This window comes from Myxocyprinus asiaticus, chromosome 14, assembly GCF_019703515.2.
Source record: "Myxocyprinus asiaticus isolate MX2 ecotype Aquarium Trade chromosome 14, UBuf_Myxa_2, whole genome shotgun sequence".
Classification (NCBI taxonomy): domain Eukaryota; kingdom Metazoa; phylum Chordata; class Actinopteri; order Cypriniformes; family Catostomidae; genus Myxocyprinus; species Myxocyprinus asiaticus.
This window is the reverse complement of record NC_059357.1, coordinates 21,358,453-21,386,080: the sequence shown is the minus strand read 5'-3', so window position 1 is coordinate 21,386,080 and position 27,628 is coordinate 21,358,453. Positions and strand designations below refer to the sequence as shown.

At 38.3% G+C, this 27,628-nt stretch overlaps 2 protein-coding genes across 4 annotated transcripts in view; one reads left to right on the top strand and one right to left on the bottom strand.

Moving 5' to 3' along the window:
- Positions 1–13,926, bottom strand: part of LOC127451357 (STE20-related kinase adapter protein alpha-like) — a 29,018-nt gene extending 15,092 nt beyond the window's left edge. The window contains exons 1-4 of one of the 2 annotated variants that reach the window (XM_051715996.1): positions 13,809–13,926; positions 12,716–12,803; positions 12,104–12,161; positions 576–604 (exon numbers count right to left, since the gene is read on the bottom strand). In XM_051715996.1, coding sequence (XP_051571956.1) covers positions 576–604; positions 12,104–12,161; positions 12,716–12,727 — 99 coding nt within the window. In that variant the 5' untranslated portion in view covers positions 12,728–12,803; positions 13,809–13,926. Of the gene's footprint in view, positions 1–575; positions 605–12,103; positions 12,162–12,715; positions 12,804–13,808 lie in introns of those variants that run through there. The other variant, XM_051715997.1, reaches the window with a different exon arrangement.
- Positions 13,927–14,077: 151 nt separating this feature from the next.
- On the top strand, positions 14,078–27,621 carry ddx42 (DEAD (Asp-Glu-Ala-Asp) box helicase 42). Of its 2 annotated transcripts, XM_051715958.1 has the most exons (18): positions 14,078–14,216; positions 14,632–14,859; positions 14,959–15,115; positions 18,273–18,334; positions 18,507–18,543; positions 19,160–19,312; positions 19,467–19,571; positions 20,202–20,321; positions 20,466–20,642; positions 20,877–21,005; positions 22,571–22,670; positions 22,860–22,907; positions 22,988–23,085; positions 23,201–23,477; positions 23,680–23,906; positions 24,031–24,141; positions 25,676–25,774; positions 25,977–27,621. In XM_051715958.1, exons 2-18 carry the CDS (start codon positions 14,642–14,644, stop codon positions 26,559–26,561), a joined length of 2,703 nt encoding a protein of 900 aa, XP_051571918.1. In that variant the 5' UTR covers positions 14,078–14,216; positions 14,632–14,641; the 3' UTR covers positions 26,562–27,621. The 2 variants fall into 2 exon arrangements, with proteins under 2 accessions (XP_051571918.1, XP_051571919.1); XM_051715959.1 differs by lacking the exons at positions 14,078–14,216; positions 14,632–14,859; positions 18,507–18,543 and having other exon boundaries at positions 15,069–15,115.
- The last annotated feature ends 7 nt before the right edge of the window (positions 27,622–27,628 follow it).

Below are 27,628 nucleotides of genomic sequence, written 5' to 3'. Positions count from 1 at the left end.
CAGTCCTCAGTTCCCAACCCTATTCATATATGAGGATGAGTAGATTATGATGGATTTTTCATTTTTGGGTGAACATTTTCTTTTCTTTTTTTTTTTACATTAAATGTACTGAATCACTATTTCGAATTTGTTCTGCAATAAAGGCTCTTAATAAATTAAAATTTATGTGAAACTGAACCCAGAGCATCCTCTTCCCTTTAGTATTACAAGCACTCTTTAATAATAAAAAAACACTTTCTACCCTTATCTAAACAACAAACTTCAAGCTTCATTTTACCCAAATAAAAATTAGTGCCCCCCTCCCCAGAATGGCACTTGTGAAATCTGGGTAGGAATGAGTGTCACAGCAGCACAATGAGCGCATGCACGCAAAAACAGGAGCACAGGGGGATGTATTCGTTTGAATACACACACACACACACACACACACACACACACACACACTATAAGTACATACACACCATTATTTTTACATTTGCACAAGCACACACCATCTCACATGCTCATACGAGCACAACTGTCGCACACCCACACTAACAGGCGAATGGAAAAGCTGGAAGAGTTACCGCACTTACTTTCCTTAGTGGGCTTGCCTGAGTTTGCTCTGGTGTAGAGAAACCATGTAAATGACGCAAAAGACACACATACAAACAAACAGTCTGCCTTTAAAGTGGTTCTGAGAATCATTTTATACACCTTATTGGAACAAATTTATATTTCTGAGACATTCATATTATCGGCACCCTTTCCAATTGGCCGTGTCTAAATCCTTCATGATTTAAACCATTCTTATATTGTAAATAAAATGTAAATTTTTATTAAATATTTTTTTACTTCTCACTTAAAGGAATGTTCAAAGTTCAAAACAAGTTAAGATCAATCAACAGCATTTGTGGCGTAATGTTCAGTACTAAAAAAATAAATATTTAGACATCCAACATTCATATAGTAAAAAAAAAAAAAAAAAAATAGTAAAAATCGTGGTTATTGTAAGGCAATTACAACTGAAGCAAATGGAATCAGTATTACAATATACACCACTTCAAAAGTATAGCCACATGACCTAAACGGGTCAATGGCAGATCAGGATTTTTTAAGGTCTATTTTTTTTTTTTTAAGTTATTAGTAGTGTTTTGAGGAATGAGTAGGAAGTGTTTTGAAAATGCGTTTGCACATGTTTTTTTTTTTTTTTTTACTCTGTATGTAATACTTTCATATTTATCTTTTAAGAGCAGTTTCTCAGGTGTCTGTAAAATTTACAAATTAAAACCCATCAAATGTATAGTAAAAGTATAACAAAATGATTCACATTACAATATTTTATCAGTGATTAATATTTCAGAAATTTTACATTTTTACTGCCATAAATGCTTACACCACATGATGTATGGTCACACCAAATGATAAGACTGCATGAGGTTAAAAAAAAAAAGACTACAGCACAATCAGTTCCAAGAAACAAACAAATTGATGCACTTAATGAAATCCCTGTAAACAGAAAAAAACTCAGATTAACATTTTTATGAAACATTTCTTAACAGTTGAATGGGGTTCATCTATTTTATTCATGTACAGTGCATCCAGAAAGTATTCACATCAATTCACTTTTCCACATTTTGTTATGTTACAGCCTTATTCCAAAATTGATTAAATTCATTATTTTCCTCAAAATTCTACAAACAATACCCCATAATGACAACGTGAAAGAAGTTTGTTTGAAATCTTTGCAAATTTATAAAAAAAAAAAAAAAAAAAAAATAATAATAATAATTCACATGTACATAAGTATTCACAGCCTTTGCCATGACACTCAAAATTGAGCTCAGGTGCATCCTGTTTCCATTGATCATCCTTGAGATGTTTCTACAACTTGACTGGAGTCCACCTGTGGTAAATTCAGTTGATTGGACATGATTTGGAAAGGCACACACCTGTCTATGTAAGGTCCCACAGTTAACAGTGCATGTCAGAGCACAAACCAAGCCATGAAGTCCAAGGAATTGTCTGTAGACCTCCGAGACAGGATTGTATCAAGGCACAGATCTGGGGAAGGGTACAGAAAAGTTTCTGCAGTACTGAAGGTCCCAATGAGCACAGTGGCCTCCATCATCCGTAAATGGAAGAAGTTTGGAACCACCAGGACTCTTCCTAGAGCTGGCCGCCCGGCCAAACTGAGCGATCGGGGGAGAAGGGCCTTAGTCAGGGAGGTGACCAAGAACCCGATGGTCACTCTGACAGAGCTCCAGCATTTCTCTGTGGAGAGAGGAGAACCTTCCAGAAGAACAACCATCTCTGCAGCACTCCACCAATCCAGCCACTCCTCAGTAAAAGGCACATGACAGCCTGCCTGGAGTTTGCCAAAAGGCACCAGAAGGACTCTCAGACCATGAGAAACAAAGATTGAACTCTTTGGCCTGAATGGCAAGCGTCATGTCTGGAGGAAACCAGGCACCGCTCATCACCTGGCCAATACCATCCCTACAGTGAAGCATGGTGGTGGCAGCATCGTGCTGTGGGGATGTTTTTCAGCGGCAGGAACTGGGAGACTAGTCAGGATCGAGGGAAAGATGAATGCAGCAATGTACAGAGACATCCTTGATGAAAACCTGCTCCAGAGCGCTCTGGACCTCAGACTGGGGCGAAGGTTCATGTTCCAACAGGACAACGACCCTAAGCACACAGCCAAGATAACAAAGGAGTGGCTACGGGACAACTCTGTGAATGTCCTTGAGTGGCCCAGCCAGAGCCCAGACTTAAACCCGATTGAACATCTCTGGAGAGATCTGAAAATGGCTGTGCACCGACGCTCCCCATACAACCTGATGGAGCTTGAGAGGTCCTGCAAAGAAGAATGGGAGCAACTGCCCAAAAATAGGTGTGCCAAGCTTGTAGCATCATACTCAAAAAGACTTGAGGCTGTAATTGGTTCCAAAGGTGCTTCAACAAAGTGCTTATGTACATGTGTTTTTTTTTTTTTTTTTCCCCGTTATTTATTTTTAATAAATTTGCAAAGATTTCAAACAAACTTTTCATGTTGTCATTATGGGGTATTGTTTGTAGAATTTTGAGGAAAATAATGAATTTAATCCATTTTGGAATAAGGCTGTAACATAACAAAAAGTGAAGCGCTGTGAATACTTTCCGGTTGCACTGTATGTCATTCAATTGTAATTCATCTTAAGTATTACATAAAAAAATACTCATCATGTCATTGACACTTGTACATGAACCAATGTGGTTTGACGTTACTGATGTGTTGACATATTGGATTTGCATTTTGTTTACATGAGTTTACAATATTTTAATTGTATTTGATTATATTGGAGAGTGAATAAACTTAAATTTCATGTCCATTCATCTTACAATGTCGCCTGGACTACTTCTATGAAACGTCTAGTTGCTTATTTAAGCTTTAAAGAGTCACTATCAACTGATATTGTATGGAAATCAGCAACTTTTTAAAAAATATCTCCTTTTGTGCTCCACCAAAGAAAATAAGTCATATGGCTTTGGAATGACATGAGGATGAGTAAAAGACAATTGTAATTTTTGGACGAACTGTCCATTTAAATTAAAGGTTGAACAACTTTGTCAATAGTCAGGAAATGGAGGCATTTCTCTAACCCCAGGCATTCGTGAACTATGCCCAGTCTGAGCTGGTCAATTTTGAGAAGCATAGACCTGTGTGTTTGGGTTCTCAGATAACAGGGCTTGGAATGAGCAGGGCTGTGGAATAGGTCATTAGTAGTGGAATCAGAGGATGTGTGAATTACATTTCTAAGCCATAGTTCTAGGCAAAAGAAAATTGGAGATTTGTTTGAACTGTTGGTGGTGCTATAAAGTTTAAATGACACACTCCATACTTGGTCTGGGGACATTTCAGAGCCTCCACTATTAGTCTGCAAAATGTCATAACTTTCAGTCAAAAATATATACACTGGTGGCCAAAAGTTTGGAATAATGTACAGATTTTGCTCTTATGGAAAGAAATTGGTACTTTTATTCACCAAAGTGGCATTCAACTGATCACAATGTATAGTCAGGACATTAATAACATGAAACATTACTATTATAATAATAATAATAAAATAAGAAAAACTACTTCAAAGAGTTCTCATCAAAAAATCCTCCACGTGCAGCAACAGCTTTGCAGATCCTTGGCATTCTAGCTGTCAGTTTGTCCAGATACTCATGACATTTCACCCCACACTTCCTGTAGCACTTGCCATAGATGTGGCTGTCTTGTTGGGCACTTCTCACACACCTTACAGCCTAGCTGATCCCACAAAAGCTCAATGGGGTTAAGATCCATAACACTCTTTTCCAATTATCTGTTGTCCAATGTCTGTGTTTCTTTGCCCACTCTAACCTTTTCTTTTTGTTTTTGTTTCAAAAGTGGCTTTTTCTTTGTAATTCTTCCCATAAGGCCTGCACCCCTAAGTCTCCTCTTTACTGTTGTACATGAAACTTGTGTTGAGCAGGTAGAATTCAATGAAGCTCTCAGCTGAGGACATGTGAGGCGTCTATTTCTCAAACTAGAGACTCTGATGTACTTATCCTCTTGTTTAGTTGTACATCTGGCCTTCCACATCTCTTTCTGTCCTTGTTAGAGCCAGTTGTCCTTTGTCTTTGAAGACTGTAGTGTACACCTTTGTATGAAATCTTCAGTTTGTTGGCAATTTCAAGCATTGTATAGCCTTCATTCCTCAAAACAATGACTGACTGACAAGTTTCTAGAGAAAGCCGTTTCTTTTGTCATTTTTGACCTAATATTGACCTTAAGACATGCCAATCAATTGCATACTGTGGCAACTCAAAAACAATGTTAAGCTTCATTTAACGAACCAAATAGCTTTCAGCAGTGTTTGATATAATGGCAAGTGATTTTCTAGTACCAAATTAGCAATTTAGCATGATTACTCAAGGATAAGATGTTGGAGTGATGGTTGCTGGAAATGGGGCCTGTCTAGATTTGATCAAAAATGACTTTTTTCAAATAGTGATGGTACTGTTTTTTACATCAGTAATGTTCTGACCATACTTTGTGATCAGTTGAATACCACTTTAGTGAATTAAAGTACCAATTTCCTTCCGAAACAGCAAAATCTGTACATTATTCCACACTTTTGGCCGGCAGTGTATATAAAACACAATTTTTTGAGGTCATACCACATGCTCAATTTTGGCAACAACACAACAGCAGTTAAAAAGGTGACTATTTAAAAAAAATTAAAGAGTGGTAATGACCTTAAACATGTATCCAGGGGTCCTTTGCATGCCTTGAGCCTTAAAATTGAGTCTCAAATTGGCCTTTGTGTATCAGTCGCACCACATGATATTTCATAAAACAATCACAACAGTTCTTTATGTATTATGATGGAAATAATAATGAAAATGCATCAGGGTTTTGTTGAACAATACAGAACATTTATGGAATTATGCCAAATATGAAAACATTAAAGTACACAAACTTTGAGTGTTTTAAAATCTATTTTCATATGAGAAGTTATGGGTGCACTGTCACATCACATTATGTTTTAACACTAAATGTGAAAAAATACAAAAATACCTAAAACATGGGAAAGTTAAAAGTGGTTTCATATATTTTAGAGGTACTACATATACATGCTAATTTTGAAAACATTTCTACTGATTGCCTTTACAGTGTTTATCAGAGTGATCAGTTACATGATCATGACAGAAGTTATTATATTGGCTAAATTTTACACAGATAAGGTTAGTAAGCGATTTTATCACTCTTAGCCTAAATCATGTTAACATGTATAATGTTTATGTCTTGTCACTATTTATTTATGAAACTATGTGTTTTTAAGCTTTTACGGACTGGATCCATTCACTTCTATTGTAAGTGCCTGTGGTGATGTGAGCGTGGCTGAGCGACGTCTGTGGAGAGCGAAGCCGGGAGAGGAAGAACGGTAAGGATTGACACCTGTGGGAAATTATCTCTAACAGCTGTTTGTGTTTACAGTGAGAGCTGGAGAGAGATAAAGGAGCAGCCAGAGCTGCAGTAAGAAAGAGAGAGACGCACGAAGCTGACTGTGTGTGTGCGCTTCTGATCATGCTAAAAAGCCATTAGTTTGTGTGTTACACTGAAAGAGTGTTGTAAATAAAAAGACTCACATTGGATTGTTTATTCTCCTTACTAAAGTGCAAGAGACTTGTCACAGTGCCTTACACTGATGAGTCAATTTTCTTTTGTTGTAATCAATATTACGCTACAAATGCTGTCAATTGAGCTTAACTTGTATTGAACCCAGAACATTCCTTTAACATACAATGAAAAAAAAAAATAAAAATACAAAAAAGGCGCTAACACAATATAAAATATAATAAAAAAGTGTAATATGAAAAAAAAAAGGGGGGGAAAGGTAAATATGTATGGTCTGCCAAATGTATGGTCTAGTTCAAATGTGACCACATATTATAATTCATGTTATAAAGCATAAACAGCTTATCACACATTTTAAATAATTTAATCAAGCTGTGGTATCTGCAAATCTATCATCTTACTTGAAAATTCCTATTGACAGACAAAAACCATCATAATGGAAATATATATATATATATTTTTTTTTTTACTTCATTTACTACATTTTTACTTCATTTTAAAATTAAACAGTCTTGTTTATCAGCTCTTTTTATTTATGCAGCCAGAGCCACAGGAACATGTAGCAGCCAAAAGCAAACAGAAATGCGTCTTCTTCACAGCAGACATGAATTAACACATGCACAACTAGAGCAGTGATGAGACCACAGCAAAATGTGTGATAGCAGCAAAGCAAACAGCAATGCTTTAAAAACCCCTTCATTGCCCAATGGATTATACTTCAGCTTAAGCATATTGAAAACCTATCAAATGTTAGTTAAGACCATCGTAACTAGGGATGTCATGATTGTACAATTTTACTATTAACCTCGATTTAAAATGTCATGGTAATTTAACCTTAAAGGGATTTTAGTCTCTTTTATTTAGTCATTGTTTACTCACCCCTGTGTTGTTATAACCCCATATGACTTTCTTTTTCTTAACACGAAGGGAGAAATTGTGATAGCAATGTCACACAATGGCAGTTTATGGTGACTGTCAAAAGACACCTCATAAACTATATATACAGTACGGTGCAAAAGTTTTAGGCACTTGTGAAAAATGTTGCACAGTGAGGATGTCTTCAAAAATAATGCCATAAATAGTTTTCATTTATCACTTAATGTCATTCAAAGTCCAGTAAAAATAAAAAAGCTAAATCAATATTCGGTGTGACCACCTTTGCATTTAAAACAGCACCAATTCTCCTAGGTACACCTGGACACAGTTTTTCTTGGTTGTTGGCAGATAGGATGTTCCAAGATTCTTGGAGAAATTGCCACAGTTCTTCCATCTTTTTAGGCTCTCAATTGCTTCTGTCTCTTTATGTAATCTCAGACTGACACGATGTTCAGTGGGGGGCTTTGTGGGAGCCATGACATCTGATGCAGGGCTCCCTGTTCTTCTATTCTAATCTTTTCTATTTGCAAAAATAATGTTTGGGAGTCTAACATTTATATTTCCTATTGACACACTAAATCTGAAGATATAAATAACCATCTTAAGACAAATGCTTTTGTGAAACATCTTATGTGCCTATGACTTTTGCACAGTACTCTATATATTTTCGGTCAATTTATGATTTCTTTCAGTTTCTTGGGTTTATACAATAAGATATATAATTTGTTTGATGGTTTTAGTTATAAGGTTTGCTTCACCTTTTATGTGATAACTCGCATGTTCTTAGCACTTGGCGGATATAGGAGACGGGAGCGCACCCGTTCACAGTCAAGCTCATTTGAATGGAGTATTAATCACCCGTTGGAACATGGGGTGCAGTCAAGGCCTGATGAAACCACTCAGTACTACTACACCCATGGCGAACTAGCTCTTCCTGTTCCAGCCTCTGTAATCCACAGTAAATCTAAATCAAGGCATTCAAGACATAAGGAATCCATCAGTTCTGTCACTGGTTACACGTACGCAAGTGGAAGTAGTACTTTTTTGCAATCAACCCTAAATCCACAGCAGACTGCTTTTTTGGAAGAGAGGAGAAAAGGTAATGCTTTATGGGAGGTGGAATGTCAGACAGAAGAAGAAATTAATATTGACAAACAGAGTCAAAAGCTGGATGCTCAGGTGCTGGAGGCCTTAAAAGAACGTGAGAAGTCGAACAGGTCGGTTACCATCAATGGCGTCTATGTAAAGCTCAGATGGAATTGGAGGTGGCATGTTTGATTTCATCACTCAGATGAGGATCTGACTGCATCCATACAACCGGTGATCACAGCTCCTCTACAGTAAGTACCCTGGTAACACAGCAACAAATGGGCCCAGGGACTTTGGGGCCACAGGCATTGTCTAGTGGTACAGCGACACCTTTATCTCCAACGTTTCATCCCATGCCTTGTACAGGCTCTTCTCTGCAACAACCACCACACCAAACAAATTGGGCAAAAGGCATCTGGCCAGGCAAATAGCAGAGCTGGCATTATGGAGCTGTTAATGGCCATGGCTTATGGTATACCTAAGCGGGAAGGAAAGTGACTTTGTGCCACTTGATATGGCGCTAGATAGCCTGTTGAATATTCATGATCACCTGTCTGAGCAATAAAAGTTCCAGGTTCTAATGGACCATCTCAAGCTGCCCAGTGCATACAAACTAGCTAAACCTTACATGCGGCTAACTAATACACTGAAGCTCTCGAGAGGTGGATACGGTCAGCCTCGTCAGTTGGTGCAAAATGAGATTGCCAACAACCTTCAGTTACCGCCTATCAAAGTAGGTGAACATAGTGCTTTCCAGAATTTTGCTCTTTCAGTACGTATACTTGTATAAATGTTGCATTTATATAGCGCTTTTTCGGACACTACACTCAAAGCGCTTTACACAGTGAACAGGGGACTCTCCTCAGCCTCCAGGTTGGTGAGTGTCAGGCACCGGGGCCAGTGAATTATGATGTGGATCCCATGTGGATAAGCTACTGACCAAACTTCCAGTTACTTATCATGAAGAGTTCATAGAGCATTGTCTCATACAAGTAATTCTAAGAGATGGGTTGGAGAAGAACTATAATTTGGCATATTTATCCGCATGACCCCAAGTTAAAGCCCAAACCAAAAGCATTGCACATTTAGCCTCAATGTCAGCATATTCTGACAAGAAAGAATCTGCTAGCAGAGATTTGGGGAGGAAAGCACCTCCTACAACCATGTACTTGACCAGCACGATGGATGTACCAGGCAAGATATCTACCAAAAATATCTTCTCTAACAGCAAGTTTAAGTTCCAGCCATTTTGCTCTTAATGCAATAACCGGGCGCACTTCTTGGGATCCTGCCCAAAGATTAAGAATTTTACATTGACTGAATTGAAGAACTGGATAATCTCCAATAATTGTTGCCCCAAGTGTGCTTGTTGCCATGAACCAAGCCACTGCACCCTTAAGAAACGGCCTTTGTAATGGCCTGTAGGCCTTTGTAATGTGTGCAAAAGCCTACATCTTTCCATGCTTCATGACTAGGGTTGTGAACCGAGAACCAGTTCTTGTTCAGAACTGGTTCCATTCTTTACAAAATACCGGAATTGGATGATATTTGTGACTTTTGGTTGCGTTAACAGTTCCCCAGCATGAATTTTCCGCCGATGCGACTGGAGCACCGTACTGAAATACTCTGACACAGTTTCCAGCATCGCATTTCTGTGGCAGTGCTGCCCTCTACTGGGTCAAAAGCATAAAACACTCAAACAAATGACACTTATGAGCCGGCTCTGTTGAATCTACAGCACGAAACAGACAGCGCTTCCGGTATGGTCCAACTCCCAAAAGAACAATTTAGATGAGCCAGTTCTTTTGAATCTACAGCGTAAAACATACTGCGCTTCTAGAACAGTCTGATTCCCAAAAGGATGACTCATATGAGCTGATTGTTTTGAATCTAAAGCGCGAAACATACAGCGCTTCCGGTCTAGTCTGGTATAGTATTAATCTTACACAGATGTGCAAGTTATGAATGGCTAACTCTAAATCAAATACGAATTGTTGTCTAACAAGCTTGAAATGTACTAACACTTTCAGTTGTGATGAGTTTTTTACTTCAGTGCTGTTGCATAATAAGAAAATGTACTGCATTTTTCCTCAGACAGTAATCTAACCGTCAAAAACTCACTCCGTGGCATCCCTTATTGTGACACTGGCTGAATGGTGTATATATTTCTTAAGTTCAAAGCCTTACACCATCATAACTATATCAGCAAGATTTGAGCATTTTGCAACACCCATGTCATGCTAGGGGTGGGTTCAAATGTCGATTTCCCGATGCTTTGCAATCTTTATTTGAACGATGTCGATATCAATTCTTAAATCCCAAGATCGATCTTTTACTCTATGCGCAACCCTCCACTACAATGAGAGGAAATCACTCGCATTTGCAACCAAGTTTTGCACAATGCAACTAAAATATATATATTTGGCAACTGGCTGGTAAATGTTTAGATTTTACTAACCAGTGAATGAATTGTGTAGTATAGTGATGAAGTATTCAGCAGCAAGATCCTTTCATTGGATGCTGAGAGTAAAAGTTGTTTCGTATAATGCGTGTTCAAAGACTTGATCCAAGCAACTGATTTGTCAATGAATAAGGTTTCTTTTAATACCCTTTCTGTTCTTTACAGTCGGTTGCAGATAAAAAACAAAAAATAAAATAAACATTTAAATATAATCAGGCACAGCACAGATGAAATAAAGCCAGTCGAGTCTCTCTCGTTAACGTGCTAATTTAAGGACGCTGTCTACAGAAATGCCAGGTTTCCTAAGAGACAGTACACGTTTTTAGCACGTGTTCAAATCCATGTAAATACCTGTAAATAGTAAAAATTATAAAATATGCCATATAATATCATATTTATTGATTAAATACATTGATTTGATAATTTCTAAAAAGCTAAAATGTGACCAAAATGATGATAAACTAATAAAATATAATTAGTAAAATTTATATTTTTATATTGTACCTAGTTAGAAGGTCCCCTGTATAATTCACAGCATTAGCTGGGAGAGAATTTATTTCATATGTAAGCAAAAGGGACATTATAAATAAAATGTACCCATATGAATCGATATCAAATGCTTATGAATCGGAATTGAAAAATATGTATATACCCAGCCCTATCTCATGCCATAAAATGCTGCAGATATGGAGAAAAATAAGAACTGATGTCAGATTGAACCGTTACTGAACACAGGCATGTTTTTCTATTGGTTAGCCTATAAGTAAAAGCTCAGATCCTGCTTACAAATGTAACAGTATTGATAAAGATTATAATATAGTTTTACTGTAGAACTCCAGAGTGTGTTAGAGCTCCCTTAAAGATCAGCCCACCCCTAATAAATGACCAGTTAGATTGCAATGACAGTTGCACCAGAGAAGCAATCTGTCAGCACATTGCAATTACACTACATCACAGGCAGCCTTACATACAGACACATTACCACAGGAAGGAGATTAAAAAGTCTCACAGACACGAGGACACACAGAATCTGGTGTTATCACAATTATCATTCATAATGACAGATACACTGCACTTCTGTTACCCAGGAGAGCTGTTGCCCCACCTGATATAACACTATTGCAAAAAAATTGTTTGCAAATCCTTTGATAAAGCAATTAAGCATACGCAAAACAAACAGTGAGCAGAAGCTCTTTACTGCAAGCCATATCACTGCTTTTACAAAGGTTCTGACTGGTTATAATCTGCATGTTGGCTCTCTATTGCTATGGGCCTGCAAAGCGGACTATGAGGGGGATTCATTTCTAAAATGTCTATTACTCTCCTTGATAAGTTCAAGATTGACCAACTTTCCCTCAGAATGGTGCAGATGTGTCTTGAAATATGAATGTATTAAAGAAACAATTTTTGTGCCAAACATTTGTCTGAAAACATGAGGTTTTAGATCTCCCCTTCACACTCACACTAATGAAATAAACTCAGGCAGGTGGAGTTTGCTGAAAGAGCTACAACAAGCACAGCGACATGAGATGCTGTATTAAACTCACCTCCAAATAATTCCAGATCCCTCAGACTTTCCACACTGAGTTTCTCTGAGACCCAACGCTGAGAGAGAGAGAGAGATTGTATGTTGAATGCATGTACACAAAGTTTGTCAAACAATCATCAAGGTGACTCCAGGCCAATTGATACACAATTCCATTCAGTTATGTTTAAGGTAAAGATTTACTTAAAGGTGCACTCAGTAACTTCTGTCTTTGGGTCATCTTGGACTTACACTGACACCTAGCAGCTTGGATGCAGCATCATTTAAAATCAATCGTTTTCAGTTTCAGATGCCATTGTAGAAATTTTGTATTTACAGTCAGCCATGATTACTTATCAATGAGTGAAACTGTCAAATAACAGGACAGTTACTGAAATTAAGTAAGCAGTATTTGGCTGGTCATGTGATTCTAACATGGCAGCCCCCATGTGTGGACCCTCTTCATGTAGAGCAAAACTACATTTTAATGTGAGTGGTAATGATTTGCTACATATATTGCAAAATTACAATCCAAGCCTTTAGGAGTTAAACTTTTTTAATGAGGAAAAATTTACTTACTGCACCTTTAATTACTATGTAAAAAAGTCATTTAACTCAAGTCAAGTTTACTCACCAAAAAAGACATGGATCCTTAAGATGATGACTGTTCGGCAATACTTTTAGAATCACAGTAACAGTACAAATCTGCAAGATGGTGGAAACTGCAAAAACAACAACATAATAACAAATAGATAATTCTCTGATAATTTGTTTTAATGATGATGATTTAGTTTAAACAAATCTAAGCAAATCCAGAAAAAAACTTTTCACGATTCTACAAAGCGGGGTTTGTAGTCTCAATTAATGCATTGGTTACTTAAAGGACTATTCTGGATTCAATGCAAGTTAGGCTCAATCGACAGCCTTTGTGCATAATGTTGATTACCACAAATATGTATTTTGTCTTGTCCTTCCTTTTCTTAAAAATAAAATAATAACAATCTGGGTCATTACTTACATTGAAGTGAATGGGGCCAATCAGTAAACATTAAAATACACACCGTTTCAAAAGTATAGCCACAAGTCATAAGTAATATGCGTGTTAACATGATTTAAGTGTGAAAAAAATCGCTTACTAACCTTTTCTGTGTAGTTATAGCCAATTTTACAACTTCGTTGCCATGACGACGTAGCAGTAAACCAAAAACGACTGTAAAACGAGTATTTAAACAACTTCAAAGCTCAAATAAGACACATGTTTTAACAGAAGAATTAATGCAAGTGCCTTTATACAATTACAAGTTTAACATTTATGCCTTTAAAACCCTCAAAAAAATTGGCCCCCTTCACTTCAATTGAAAAGTGCCTCACCGTAACCTCAATTTTTTTTTTTTTTTTTTTTTTTTTTAAGAAAAGGAGGGACGAATCGCATTTTTTGGTTATCAGCATTCTGCCACAAACACTGTCGTTTGAGCTTAAACTGTATTGAACCCAAAATATTCCTTTAAGAAAAAAGAAATACGAATTTGTGTGTTCTCTATTGTGTGCAGCCGACGTGCTTTAAATAAGCAAGTATATTTATTGATAGGCAAATGTGACATGCAGACGTGCTGAGAAGTACTTTTTAGTTAGCCAAGCAGCTGCAAGAAAATCTCTTAATGATGCTAATCCGAGGTCAAAGATCCAGTTTGCTTGTCTAAATAATAGAATATAATCGTTCAACTCACCCTCTAGAAATAACTTGCGTTAGCGCGACTCAACAAACCCCAAGTTTCAGTTATTATAAAAATTGGAGGTTCTAACATAATTTTTTGGCTCGAAGTGGGCTGGGTCGCTTTATGAAACTTTCAATGATTGGACGCGTGTCTTTGACGCCTCGGCGTGCTCCTTTTCCTATTGGACCAAAGGTTGTACTGGTGTCCATTCATTGGTCTAAAATCTGCACAAATAAAACAAACGTTCTACACGAAGAACGTCGCCTAAATGTTACTCAACACAGAACGAGTCCATTGTTAGTGACGTGAGACTCAATCTCTGAGAAGTGTGCAAAATAGCCTGAAGTGGTAAATACGCCGTGGATAAATAAGGTGTCCACCCACTTAAGAGGATCGATCTCTTCACTTTATAAGTGACAGGTAAATAAACAGAAAGCAACTAAATCGGTCTATTTATCTTTGGCGAGTACATTGTGGAAGCAATATAAACATAACGCGCGTACAAACTGAGGGCCTCTCTGGGGCCTTTTTCTAATCACCGCAGCAACATTATTTACTTGCTGTGTGGCTATGAAAACACTGAGGGGACTTTTAAATAAGCAAACACTGAAAATGAATAAGTTAGGGGCTCTTCAAACCGAACGCATTCTTGTGCTGAAAAAGCTTGACGCGGCGCAACGAATGAAACAGAACGGCCCCTTTTGACAACAATGTCCCACGAAGCTGCTAACAGGCAGAAAGACTAAAAACAGCCCCAGAACTTCATTTATTGCCTGATTGTGTGGGATAATTTAATTGTCCATTTTAACCACGACTCTTGTGCTCTGTTTTGCAGCTTAACAGCAATGAACTGGAATAAGGGGGGCTCGGGCGGCAAGCGAGGCTTTGGATTTGGAGGGTTCTCCCTTTCTTCGAGTGGGAAGAAAGAGGAACCTCGAGGACCTCCGAAGGCCCACTCTGCATTTGGAGGGTCAGGATCATCGAGCGGTTATGGCAAAAATCAGCAGCTTTCGTCATTCTACAAAATTGGAACAAAGCGAGCCAACTTCGACGAGGAGAACGCGTAAGCACTTCAACAGGGGCTCAGCAATACAGATCCAGCAGATGTTTTTGGCTTGAAAGAATGATTGCATTTAATGTTTTATGGATTTCTTCCCCCTAGGTATTTTGAGGATGATGAAGAGGAGCCTAGCAGCACAGATTTGCCATATATACCAGCAGAGAACTCTCCCACAAGGCAGCAGTTCAAATCTGGTGGTGGAGGAGGAGGCTCAGACAGTGAGGATGACCCACTTGATGCCTTTATGGCTGAGGTGGAGGTGAGTAGGGCTGCAACTAATGATTATTAGAACTAGAATTAGTTGAATCAGCTATTCAGGTGATTAATCATTAGCCATTAACCAACAATTACACTTGTGTCCGAGTTGTGGTTATATAAAAAATGTGCTTCCTAAAAAATAAAGAAAAGGGGATGAAAGTATCTTTTAAAAATACCTCTAAATGACCCAAAATCAATTACAGAAATATTCTTTTGAAATTTCAGTTAAAAAAAAAAAAAAAAAAAAAATCCTATTCTTATTGAGTGTTTGAGTAATGTTTTCCATTAAAATATCTAAAAATCCTTAAAACAAGATACATTAACCTGAGAAGCAACATACAGTATAAGATAATTAGACTTGTGTTCAGAGAAAATATCTTGAATATAAGTGTATTTTGTTTACACCGATCAGCCACAACATTAAAACCACCTGCCTAATATTGTGTAGGTCCCCCTCGTGCCGCCAAAACAGCGCTAACCCTCATCTCAGAATAACATACTGAGATGATATTCTTCTCACTCACAACAGTTATCCGAGTTACCGTAGACTTTTCAGTTCGAACCAGTCTGGCCATTCTGTTGACCTCTCTCATCAACAAGTTTTTTGTTTTTGGCACCATTCTGAGTAAATGCTAGAGACTGTTGTGTGTGGAAGGAAAAAAAAAAAAAAGAAGAGTGTGTGTATCTTTTCACTATACTTCGGTCACTGCAGCAAGACAAAACATTTTTTAGTCAAGATTATATTCAACATTCACCGAAAATAAATTTGAATATCTTCTGCAGTATAGTTCATCAAGTAAATGTACCTTGTTTTAAAGGCATTTTAGATATTTATATTGGAAAACAAGCCAAAATTGGGGGGGATATTTAGATTTTAATTTAATCCATCTTTAAAGATGAAGTACAGTGCATCCGGAAAGTATTCACAGCGCTTCACTTTTTCCACATTTTGTTATGTTACAGCCTTATTCCAAAATGGATTAAATTCATTATTTTCCTCAATTCTACAAACAATACCCCATAATGACAACGTGAAAGAAGTTTGTTTGAAATCTTTGCAAATTTATAAAAAAATAAATAAATAAAAAACACATGTACATAAGTATTCACAGCCTTTGCTCAGTACTTTGTTGAAGCACCTTTGACACCAATTACAGCCTCAAGTCTTTTTGAGTATGATGCTACAAGCTTGGCACACCTATTTTTGGGCAGTTTCTCCCATTCTTCTTTGCAGGACCTCTCAAGTTCCATCAGGTTGGATGGGGAGCGTTGGTGCACAGCCATTTTCAGATCTCTCCAGAGATGTTCAATCGGGTTTAAGTCTGGGCTCTGGCTGGGCCACTCAAGGACATTCACAGAGTTGTCCCGTAGCCGCTCCTTTGTTATCTTGGCTGTGTGCTTAGGGTCGTTGTCCTGTTGGAAGATGAACCTTCGCCCCAGTCTGAGGTCCAGAGCGCTCTGGAGCAGGTTTTCATCAAGGATGTCTCTATACATTGCTGCATTCATCTTTCCCTCGATCCTGACTAGTCTCCCAGTTCCTGCTGCTGAAAAACATCCCCACAGCATGATGCTGCCACCACCATGCTTCACTGTAGGGATGGTATTAGCCAGGTGATGAGCGGTGCCTGGTTTCCTCCAGACATGACACGTGCCATTCAGGCCAAAGAGTTCAATCTTTGTTTCTCATGGTCTGAGAGTCCTTCAGGTGCCTTTTGGCAAACTCCAGGCAGGCTGTCATGTGCCTTTTACTGAGGAGTGGCTTCCGTCTGGCCACTCTACCATACAGGCCTGATTGGTGGAGTGCTGCAGAGATGGTTGTTCTTCTGGAAGGTTCTCCTCTCTCCACAGAGAAACGCTGGAGCTCTGTCAGAGTGACCATCGGGTTCTTGGTCACCTCCCTGACTAAGGCCCTTCTCCCCCGATCACTCAGTTTGGCCAGGCGGCCAGCTCTAGGAATAGTCCTGGTGGTTCCAAACTTCTTCCATTTACAGATGATGGAGGCCACTGTGCTCATTGGGACCTTCAATGCTGCAGAAATTTTTCTGTACCCTTCCCCAGATCTGTGCCTCGATACAATCCTGTCTTGGAGGTCTGCAGACAATTCCTTGGACTTCATGGCTTGGTTTGTGCTCTGACATGCACTGTTAACTGTGGGACCTTATATAGACAGGTGTGTGCCTTTCCAAATCATGTCCAATCAACTGAATTTACCACAGGTGGACTCCAATGAAGTTGTAGAAACATCTCAAGGATGATCAGTGGAAACAGGATGCACCTGAGCTCAGTTTTGAGTGTCATGGAAAAGCTGTGAATACTTATGTACTATTACTACTTATGTGATTTTTTTTTTTTTTTTTTTTTTTCATTTTTTATTTTTAATAAATGTGCAAAGATTTCAAACAAACTTCTTTCACGTTGTCATTATGGGGTATTGTTTGTAGAATTTTGAGGAAAATAATGAATTTAATCCATTTTGGAATAAGGCTGTAACATGACAAAATGTGGAAAAAGTGAAGCGCTGTGAATACTTTCCGGATGCACTGTATGTAATTTAGCGACACTAGTGCCATCGAATGAATAATGATTAAATTAATGTTTATAAAGCAGCTTATCCGAATGCACGCATTGTCTGCAGTTGTTCAAGCAGTCAGATAGCCCCGCCCCAAACTTACACCATTGGTTGAGTAACGTTGTTGGGCAGGGTCTAAGCAGAGGCGCAAAAACCATATGCAAGGTGTGCAACGCATAGGGGTGCCATGTAAAGTTGCCCCCCCCCCCCCCCCCCACTGACTGACAGATACATGGGGTATTTGCTTATACTGGACAACACTCCAACCCCCCCCCCGCTCAACAGATACATGGGGCGCAAAATTTAGTTTCGCATACACGCACAGAAATGGCACTCAAGCTGCAATGCTGCTGTTCCTCGCACGTCATCATTAGAGTTTCATATGATCTCGTGTTTCGTCCAATAAGATAAAATGACTATTCGACTACCAAAATATTTGTTGTCAACTTTTTTTGTTGTCAATGTTGCCTATAATGTCGAATAATTGTTTCGGCCTTAGAGTTCAGATCCTGAAATGATCGTCTAGATTAGAGTCTGCAGTGAATATTGACTCAATTTTAATTGACTTCATGTCTTTGACTTATTTCAGGACCAAGCAGCAAAGGACATGAAGAAACTGGAGGAGAAGGAAAAAGAGAAAAAGTTGGCCAAGTAAGATTCTGTCATTAGCACACAAAGCACAGCATTTTAAGACTGTTTATCCAGATAATATTTATAGGGGTGAGAGGATGGTAATAGAGGGGATTTGTGGGTGGAATATGGGTTTCCATGGGTGATTGAGCGAGTCGCAGGGAAGTTGTTTTTCTCCGCTTGTTTCTTCCAGGGGTATACGGGATGACATTGAAGAGGAAGATGACCAAGTGAGTGACGCTCCTGAAGTTACTACTGTCAACATAAGCCACAGAAATGACTGTGCCCCACTGTACCTTCTTTATTTATTATCCTCTGTCTATATAGTTCTATATCAGTTGCATCAGTTAAAATTAGCTTTTGCCATCGAGGTGGTGTAATAGAGAATCTGGATTTTTGTGTTATAAGATGGCTTGATATGCAGATTTATTTTCTCAACAGATGTGAAGGACCTCGGTCCTTATTTATCCATTTTTCACACGTTTACAAGTAGAGTAATGCATTTTTTACTGAAAATGGCGGAAACGTGAGTTCAAAGTCAGTACTATTTGTTGAGATATCAGTGATCAGTTAAGAGTTTGCTGTCATGAATGTTAGTTTGAATGCGTGATGTTTTAAAATGTCAGCTTAAGATCTTATGAATAATAGTTATCTATTTGCACTTCCTAACAAACCATATTTTATTGGACAAGTTGGGATAATTTGAAGTTGTATCCTCCATTCGATGTTCTGATATAAAGACCTGCTGCTCTTATTAAGTGGTAGGGCTTTCGTTTTGTGTGTAGCAACCATTATGCTAAGAAGCTTTTTGGCTTGGTGTAAAGCAAGGTTTTGTGTTCTTTGCAGGAAGCATATTTTCGGTACATGGCAGAGAACCCTACAGCTGGGCTGACCCAAGAGGAAGAGGAGGAAGAAGTGGACTATGACAGTGATGGGAACCCCATTGCCCCCACTACCAAAAAAATCATCTTGCCCCTACCCCCCATAGACCACTCTGAGGTACTGTTACCACCTCATCCTATAAGTGGTGTATTAATGCATTTTATCTTAAGATTTATGATGATTAGCTAACTGTAGAATTGTGTGATATAAATGTAATGCAAAGACACTTCACAAATATAACAAAATCTCTTTACCTCTCCTCTGTCTGTAGATTGACTATCCTCCCTTTGAGAAGAACTTCTATATTGAGCATGAAGAACTCAGCAGCTTGACTGGTATACAAGTGGTGGAACTGAGGCAGAAACTCAACCTGAAAGTCAGTGCCGTCACTAATAAATGCATAATCAACAATCATTCTCCTTTAAAGTTAAATAAAGAGAAGACGAGAGCTCACACACTTCATATGGTGTGTGAACTGAGAATATTCCCACCCCCTAGTTGAAAAATAACCACTGGAACGGCCTTCGAATTTGGATTTCTGACTTGTGAAGTCATGGCAGAACGATCAACCTCGACTTGAGTAAGAAGCGTCATTTGACATAATTTCCAAAATGGTGGCGACTAATGTAATCCTAAGTATATTGTAATATTTAATGTTACCTTATTTTTTCCCTTTCCGTTGGCTGTTTTTAAAGTGAACACAATCATTTTGTGTTCATGACTTTTGTTTTTGCAATAATTGGCATGAGAACACGCAATAATTTTTTTGAGTCATGGCGGCATCTCGAGGTGTGTATATTTGACTGTGCCATATAATTGACTGGAACGCTTTGAGGTCATAACTTTGGTATTTCCACCTCTGACATCATCTAGAATTCGGCAATAGTGTTCAAGCTCTCTTCTTCCCTTTTATTTGATTGTTGTTGAGGTTCTGCACCTAATAGATGTAAACTGGGAATTTTCAGTTCACTTCATATTCCTTTTGACCCATATTTCTGATTAACAGGTATCAGGTGCAGCCCCACCGAAACCAGCCACCAGTTTTGCCCACTTTGGTTTAGACGAGCAGCTCATGCACCAGATCCGTAAATCAGAGTACACTCAACCCACACCCATCCAGTGCCAGGTGAGCCACCATGCCCTCCCACACCTGTGCAGGCTCTGCACTCAAATTTCAAAATTCACATTCAGAATGTAAAGAATTTATAGCCATCGAAATATTAATTTGGGTACTGGATTGTTTTACATAAATGTTGTGTTTGTTTACTAGGGTGTTCCCATAGCTTTGAGTGGCAGAGACATGATTGGCATTGCCAAAACTGGCAGCGGAAAGACTGCAGCTTTTATTTGGCCAATACTGGTGCACATCATGGACCAGAAAGAGCTGGAACCAGGAGAGGGACCCATTGCTGTGATTGTCTGCCCAACCAGAGAGCTCTGTCAACAGGTTAGAGAGTTAGAGAAGGGGCTTTTTCCACCTCATGTTAGGGAATGTGGGAAAGATAGTGGACTGAATTAATATAAAAGATTAATAATCTGAAAAAGTATTACAAGGTAGAAGATATGAATCTGTCTGAAGCAAATTAATTATTATTGGGATGAATAGAGATTTATAGTGGCATAACACAGTGCATGACATTTGGGTTTTAATTGCTTTGTAATGGTTATCTGTGTGGCTCAGATCCATGCTGAATGCAAGCGCTTTGGAAAGGTATATGGCTTGCGTTCAGTGGCAGTTTATGGAGGAGGCAGCATGTGGGAACAAGCCAAAGCTCTACAAGAAGGAGCAGAAATTGTTGTCTGCACCCCGGTAAGAACATCATACCCTTTAAAGGAATATTCCAGGTTCAATACAAGTTAAGTTCAATCGACATCATTTATGGCATAATGTTGATTACCACATGAAAAAAAATAAATATTTTAACTCTCTCCTTTTCTTGGAAAAAAAAAAAAAAGAAGAAAAATTCGAGGTAACAGTGAAAATGGGTGAATGGGGCCAATTTTTTGAGGGTTTAAAGGCAGAAATGTGATGCTTATAATTTTATAAAAGCTCTTACATTAATTCTTCTGTTAAAACTTGTGCATTATTTGAGCTGTAAAGTTGATTAAATCGTAATGTTTTAGTCATTTTAGGGTTTGTTGACATTATATACTCATGGCGAAATAATTGTAAAATTGGCTGTAACTTTACACAGAAAAAGTTAGTATGCGATTTTATCACACAAAAATCATGTTAACACACATTGTTTATGTCTTGTGGCTATACTTTTGAAACGGTGAGTATTTTAACGTTTACAGATTTGCTCCATTCACTTCCATAAAAGTGCCTTACTGGAACCCAGATTTTTGCCTTTTTTAAACAAAAGGAGGGACATGGAATATTTCTTTAATACCCATCAAACTTCCTGTTTATTTTTAAAGTGTTGCTTTTCTTTTGGGTGGAATATTATGTGCAATTAAGGGATTGATTGTAAAGATTTTTATGTTCATTTGTAGGGATGTCCCCATACTGGTATCAGAAACCGGGTCCAATACTGTGCTTATGTACTTGTACTCATGCTTGTAAAAATGCTTCGATACCAAAAGCCAATACCATCTAACTTACAAATGTCATTGCGGTAACATTCATATAAATATTAAGCTTGCATGTGCTGCACACGTCAAAGTAAATAGATCTTATTTTAAAAATTTATGAATGTAAATGTGAAGCTGGCTGCTCATACAAAGGAGCTCTAAAACACCATAATAAGCATTGCATGCTCTGTTTGTTGACAACATATTTATTTAATGAAATGGCAGCCTTTTGTGGTTAATCACACTGGGTCACGTAGCAACCTGCTTTTCCAGAGGTGAGAAGCTGTTGTCAAAAACACACCGAAACGGAAAGGGCTTCACTTCAAAATAAAACCTTCCGCTAAAATAAAAGCTATATTTAAATGGAAAGTATGGCAGTTATGTAATGTAGCACTATACTACTATTACTATTGGTAATATTAATAATGATAATAAATCAGTAATAATTATCTTAATTTTATCTCACATCTGTGATGCTCTATTGTGCTGCACTTTATTTGATAAAAATTACTCCAATTTTGGATTGTGCTGTGAGGTTCTGTATAAAAGCTCTTCATTTTATAAAAATAACACAATATTATGTTGGAAATTCAATGTTATGTTTTCAATTGATTACAGTTTTAATTCATTTATTTAGACCCCATTTTGATGATAACATTTTGATAAAACTGTTGAATGGAATTCAGAAAAACAAAAAACAGGTATTCGTACCAGCGAGTACCAAAAAGGAAGTATCAGTACTTGTACTCATTCTCAATAATGGTATCGAGACATTCCTGTTCATTTGTACTGTTCTTATAGGGACGTCTAATCGATCATGTGAAGAAGAAGGCTACATCTCTGCAGCGAGTGACCTACCTGGTATTTGATGAGGCTGATCGCATGTTTGACATGGGCTTTGGTATGTGTAAGATGTCTGTTTGTTTTTTTACTTGTAATAATTTATAGGTTCACTGATGTATCCCATTTTTTAACTTCCTATTATTTAATTTACTAGTTCATTTTCCAATTGATGTTTGATCACAGTTATTGAGAAACGAATACAATTGTGATGCCCTTGTCACAAATTTCAACTTGATCTGTCTTGCAGAGTACCAAGTGAGATCTATTGCCAGCCATGTCAGACCTGATAGACAGAGTAAGTATATTGTATTTTTTTATCCATTTGGCTACATATTTCATTCTTGTAAGCTCTTCATGATCTCTGATCTTTTATAGCTCTGCTATTCAGTGCAACATTTCGGAAGAAAATCGAGAAGTTGGCACGAGACATTTTGGTCGACCCGATCCGGGTTGTGCAGGGAGACATAGGAGAGGTGTAGCCCTTATTTCTTTAACAGTAGCATTAACAAGATCTTGATCATGTAGTATTTGGATAAATCTTGGCTTATAATGTGTAAACCTATTTCTCTCTCCATCCTCAACTCCCAGGCTAATGAAGATGTTACTCAGATCGTGGAGATACTGCAGACTGGGCAGGAGAAGTGGGGTTGGCTGACACGCAGGCTGGTGGAGTTCACCTCAGCTGGCTCTGTACTGATCTTTGTCACTAAGAAGGCCAACTGCGACGAGCTGGCTACAAATTTGACTCAGGAAGGTTATAGCCTGGGACTGCTCCACGGAGACATGGATCAGAGCGAGAGGAACAAGGTCATTACTGACTTCAAGAAGAAGAACCTGCCTGTATTGGTAGCTACTGATGTAGCTGGTTAGTGGGACTCTATATTTTTTGTGGTTGTTCATTTGCATCTATGCAGATATGTTTGCTCATGGTATGGGGAACTATTGGCATGCATCACTTCTGTTTGGTTCCACTTTATTCTTAGCTGTGCTTTTTCCCCCTTTTGAATTCGTTATTTGAAAAAAGTCTGTTTAATCTGCTTTATCATGTTTTCTTTTTCGCTTCTCAGCTCGTGGATTGGATATTCCATCTATCCGTACAGTTGTAAACTATGATGTAGCACGGGACATTGACACACATACACATCGAATTGGTAGAACAGGTCGTGCTGGGGAGAAGGGTGTGGCTTACACTCTGCTCACCAATAAAGACACTTCATTTGCTGGTGACCTGGTTCGCAATCTAGAGGGAGCCAATCAGAGTGTTTCAAAGGAGCTAATGGATCTGGCAATGCAGGTAAAACGTATAATTATTTACTCTAAGTTGACGCCTTTCTGTTTACAACATGTTTCATTGATTTTCTTTTGAATGATTAGTGAATGAATACACCACTAACTGCTATCCATTTACTGTTTTCTAGAATCCATGGTTCAGGAAATCACGCTTTAAAGGAGGGAAAGGGAAGAAGCTGAATATCGGAGGTGGAGGCTTGGGTTACAGAGAGAGACCTGGTCTTGGATCTGAAACCTCTGTTAGTTTGACATGGCTTTTTTTGTTTGTATTTTATTTAGGGTTAGTTAAAAATATAGATTTTCCGGTCTCATGATCTTCATTTGAACAATCCAGATTTTGATTCTTAAAATCCCAAGATCTTTTACTTTAAAGTTTACTTGGTTGTGTTGATGTTTATATCTGTTAAATTAAAAGCAATTGAACTGCATAGTTTGGGACATTTTCGTAATGTAATTTTTAAGGTTCTCTGAATAACATGCCTTTAGCAGAGAGAGAATTTCTTTCAGATGATGCTAATACTAAAGCATTTTAAAGCAATATTCCAGGTTCAATACAAGTTAAGCTCAATGGACAGCATTTGTGGCATAATATTGATTAACTAAATTTATTTTGACTGCACCCCCCCCCCCCCTTAAACAAAAAAAAGCACAAATCTGAGTTACAAAGAGGCACTTACAATGGAAGTGAATGGTGCCAATTTGTAAACGTTAAAATACTAGTGGTTTCAAACGTATAGCCACAACAAGACGTTAACAATATGCATGTTAACATGATTTTAGTGTGATTAAAATCACTTACTGTGTGAAGTTGTAGCCAATTTTACAACATCGTTGCCATGATGATGTAATGCTGTAAACCCTAAAACGACCATTAAAAATGATTTTGAGATTTACTTTACAGCTCAAATAATACATGAATTTTAACAGAAAAATTAAAGGTGCACTCAGCAATTCCTGATAAACACTTTTGATATTCGAACTCAACTGCCAAAATAAACACACCCCTCCCTTCAGTGCTCTTTTGGAAGCTCCGCCCCCCAAATTCATGTATGCAAATTCATTCCTTTTACCTCTCTGAGGTCTCTCCACCACTGAAAAGCCTCATCGATGTTGACACGGCTCCTAGCCCTCGGCTTATCATAATCCTCCTTTTTTTAGTTTATATTCGTCTGACCTTTTTCTCTTGGTCTGTTTCTCAGCCATTTGTCCTCCTTGGAGTTTAGAAAGTTTGCATCAACCAGATTTGCCACCGCTCTTCTAATGAATTTCCCTATCGCTCTGCCCTAACCCCCCCAACATGTGCACGCACGAGAGCCACCCCCCTGTTGCTGATTGGTTGGAGTAGTGTTGTGTGGATCGATCCGATCCACTTTGTTCTTGTCCCATTTACAGAGCCAGGGCTGTGTATAAATACTAGATTTTTTTTTTTTTTTTTTAAGCCCACCTGCAGAACGGACAGCTAGCAGACTGAGGAGATATTTTGCAGAATTTGACAAAAAGTGTATTGGGTTAGAATTACTGAGGGCACCTTTAATGTTAGTGCTTTTATAAAATTATAAGCGTCACATTTCTGCCTTTAACCCCCACCCCATACATACCCTTCCATTGTATGTGCCTCACTTTAACCTCAATTTATGTTTTTTTTTTAAAGAAAAGGATAGAGTTATAAGTAATTTTTGTGGTAATCAACATTATACCACAAATGCTGTCGAATGAGATTAACTTGTATTAAACCCAGAATATTTCTTTAATAATAATTTACTCTTAAAACAGGAGCGCAGTGGTGGTAGTGCTCTTGGAAACTATGAAGCTTACAAACCCCCCACTGGAGCCATGGGAGACCGCATGTCTGCCCTGAGACAAGCATTTCAGGTAAATAGAAAAGAAAAACGTATCCTTTTTTTTTAATTTTTTTTTTTTACTTAATTTTGTTCCATTTCATTTTAACTACCTCTTTTCCTCAGGATCTGTTTATCTTAAGTATCCCTTGTCCGTCCTCTCTCAAGTTCTTAAATCACTGTAGATGGGTGAATGTACCTGTTTATGGACTGAACATTCTCATGCTTTCCCTCAGGCTCAGTATAAAAACCGCTTTGTGGCAGCATCTGGTGTCGCTCCCAAACTCACCACAAAGTCCAGCAGCTCCTCTGGGTGGACCAGTGCAGGAAGTCTGAGTTCTCTGCCTTCAGGAGCACCTGAAGGGCCTGATAGACCCCACTTGCCCTCCTCAGCATCATCATCCTCTTCCTCCATGGCGCCGCCGCCTCCTGCCCTTAGCTCTGGGACCAAAATGAGTGGCTTCAGCAGCGCAGGCTCCCTGAGCTCTATATCAGACTCTTACTCCAGCTCTTCCTCAAAAGAGGGCTCACGTAGCGAAAAGAATGCTGATGACAGAGGTCGTCATGGTGATCATCATTATCGTCATGGTGACAGGCACAGTGGGGGAGACCGCGATCGCCACGGGGAAAGGGACCGCCATGGAGACAGAGACCGCCATAGTGACCGAGATCGTCATACTGATAGCCGAAACGGTGAAGGAAGTCATAGGGACAGAGAGAGTCGGTCAGAAAGAGATGGGGGGGAGAGGTCAGGGACTCATAAAGACAGCTTTGCTGTTCCTGATCCCCCCAAACGTAAAAAAAGCAGATGGGACAATTAAGTGTACAGGATAGAAGCAGTCAAGTGTTCTTAGATAAAAAGACACAGCTGTCTTTTTAGCAGTGTCTTTACTTGTCTGCTTGTGTATTTGTGAGGTGAAGCTGTATTAAGGGTGCTTTAGGGCACTCATTCACAATGTCATTCTTGCCATTCTGTAAATCCATCCAAGGCAGGCTGCTTTAGCTATGTAAAGCTGTGAATTGATAAGATATGTAACAGAATGCATCTTTTAACAACGGCTAACCATCCAAACGTTGTCTTAAAATGTAGATGTACCTGCTCAGTGGCACACTAGTGATTTTTCTTTTTATGTACTTCTGAAGAAATTAATAGGATGAGAAAAATGTTGACTGTCTGTGTAACAGAAAAATGTAATAACTGCAAATTCAGATTTCAGAGCTTCCGAGGTCTGATTTGTGAATATCTATTTTACGACTTGGAGGTTATCTGGTGTATTTTGATGTGTGCTATTATATGTTTGAAACACCACCAGTTTTCTAAGTTCAGTGTCTGTCAGTAAGCTTGTCTGATTTTTATTCTGTTCATACCCTTTTTATATTTTCATTTCAAACATTTACCAGTAGAGGGTTGGCATTTTGTTTATTACAAGAGTTTATCAAGTGTCTGTCATGAAAGATAAAAACTGTCCAATATGTAGGATATCTGTCTCTCTGTGTTGCCCTGCATATAATATAGGTCAATTAAATTAAATTAAATTTAGCATATCTACACACACATTTTGATTACAGTAAGAATTTGAATGGGGAGAAAACATATTCATGAGTCTGCATTAAAATCAGTGTGATATGTTATGAGGCCAGTAAAAATAAGGGCCACTAAATTGCTCCATTTAGTTGTCTCTTGCGGTGTTTGCTGTAGATGTTAGGACAAAAACCTTTGGGTTTTTTTTTTTTTTACAATCAAAACCTGGCTATAGGAACAATATGTTAATCTTTATTCTAGATTGCAGTTCTGTCTGTGGCCATGTTTCTGAATTAATAATAATAAAAAGCATCGGAGCAGATACAAAAACAAGTGCAGTTACTGCTTCATAAAAAGGCTTAGATG

What these genes read in the sequence shown, in the direction of transcription:
- ddx42 (XM_051715958.1), top strand. Translation starts at nt 14,642, where the DNA reads ATGAACTGGAATAAGGGGGGCTCGGGCGGCAAGCGAGGCTTTGGATTT. An exon ending in AAAGAGAAAAAGTTGGCCAA is followed by an intron (nt 18,335 to 18,506) that starts GTAAGATTCTGT and finishes TGTTTCTTCCAG; the next exon opens with GGGTATACGGGATGACATTG. An exon ending in CCAGAGAGCTCTGTCAACAG is followed by an intron (nt 20,643 to 20,876) that starts GTTAGAGAGTTA and finishes TGTGTGGCTCAG; the next exon opens with ATCCATGCTGAATGCAAGCG.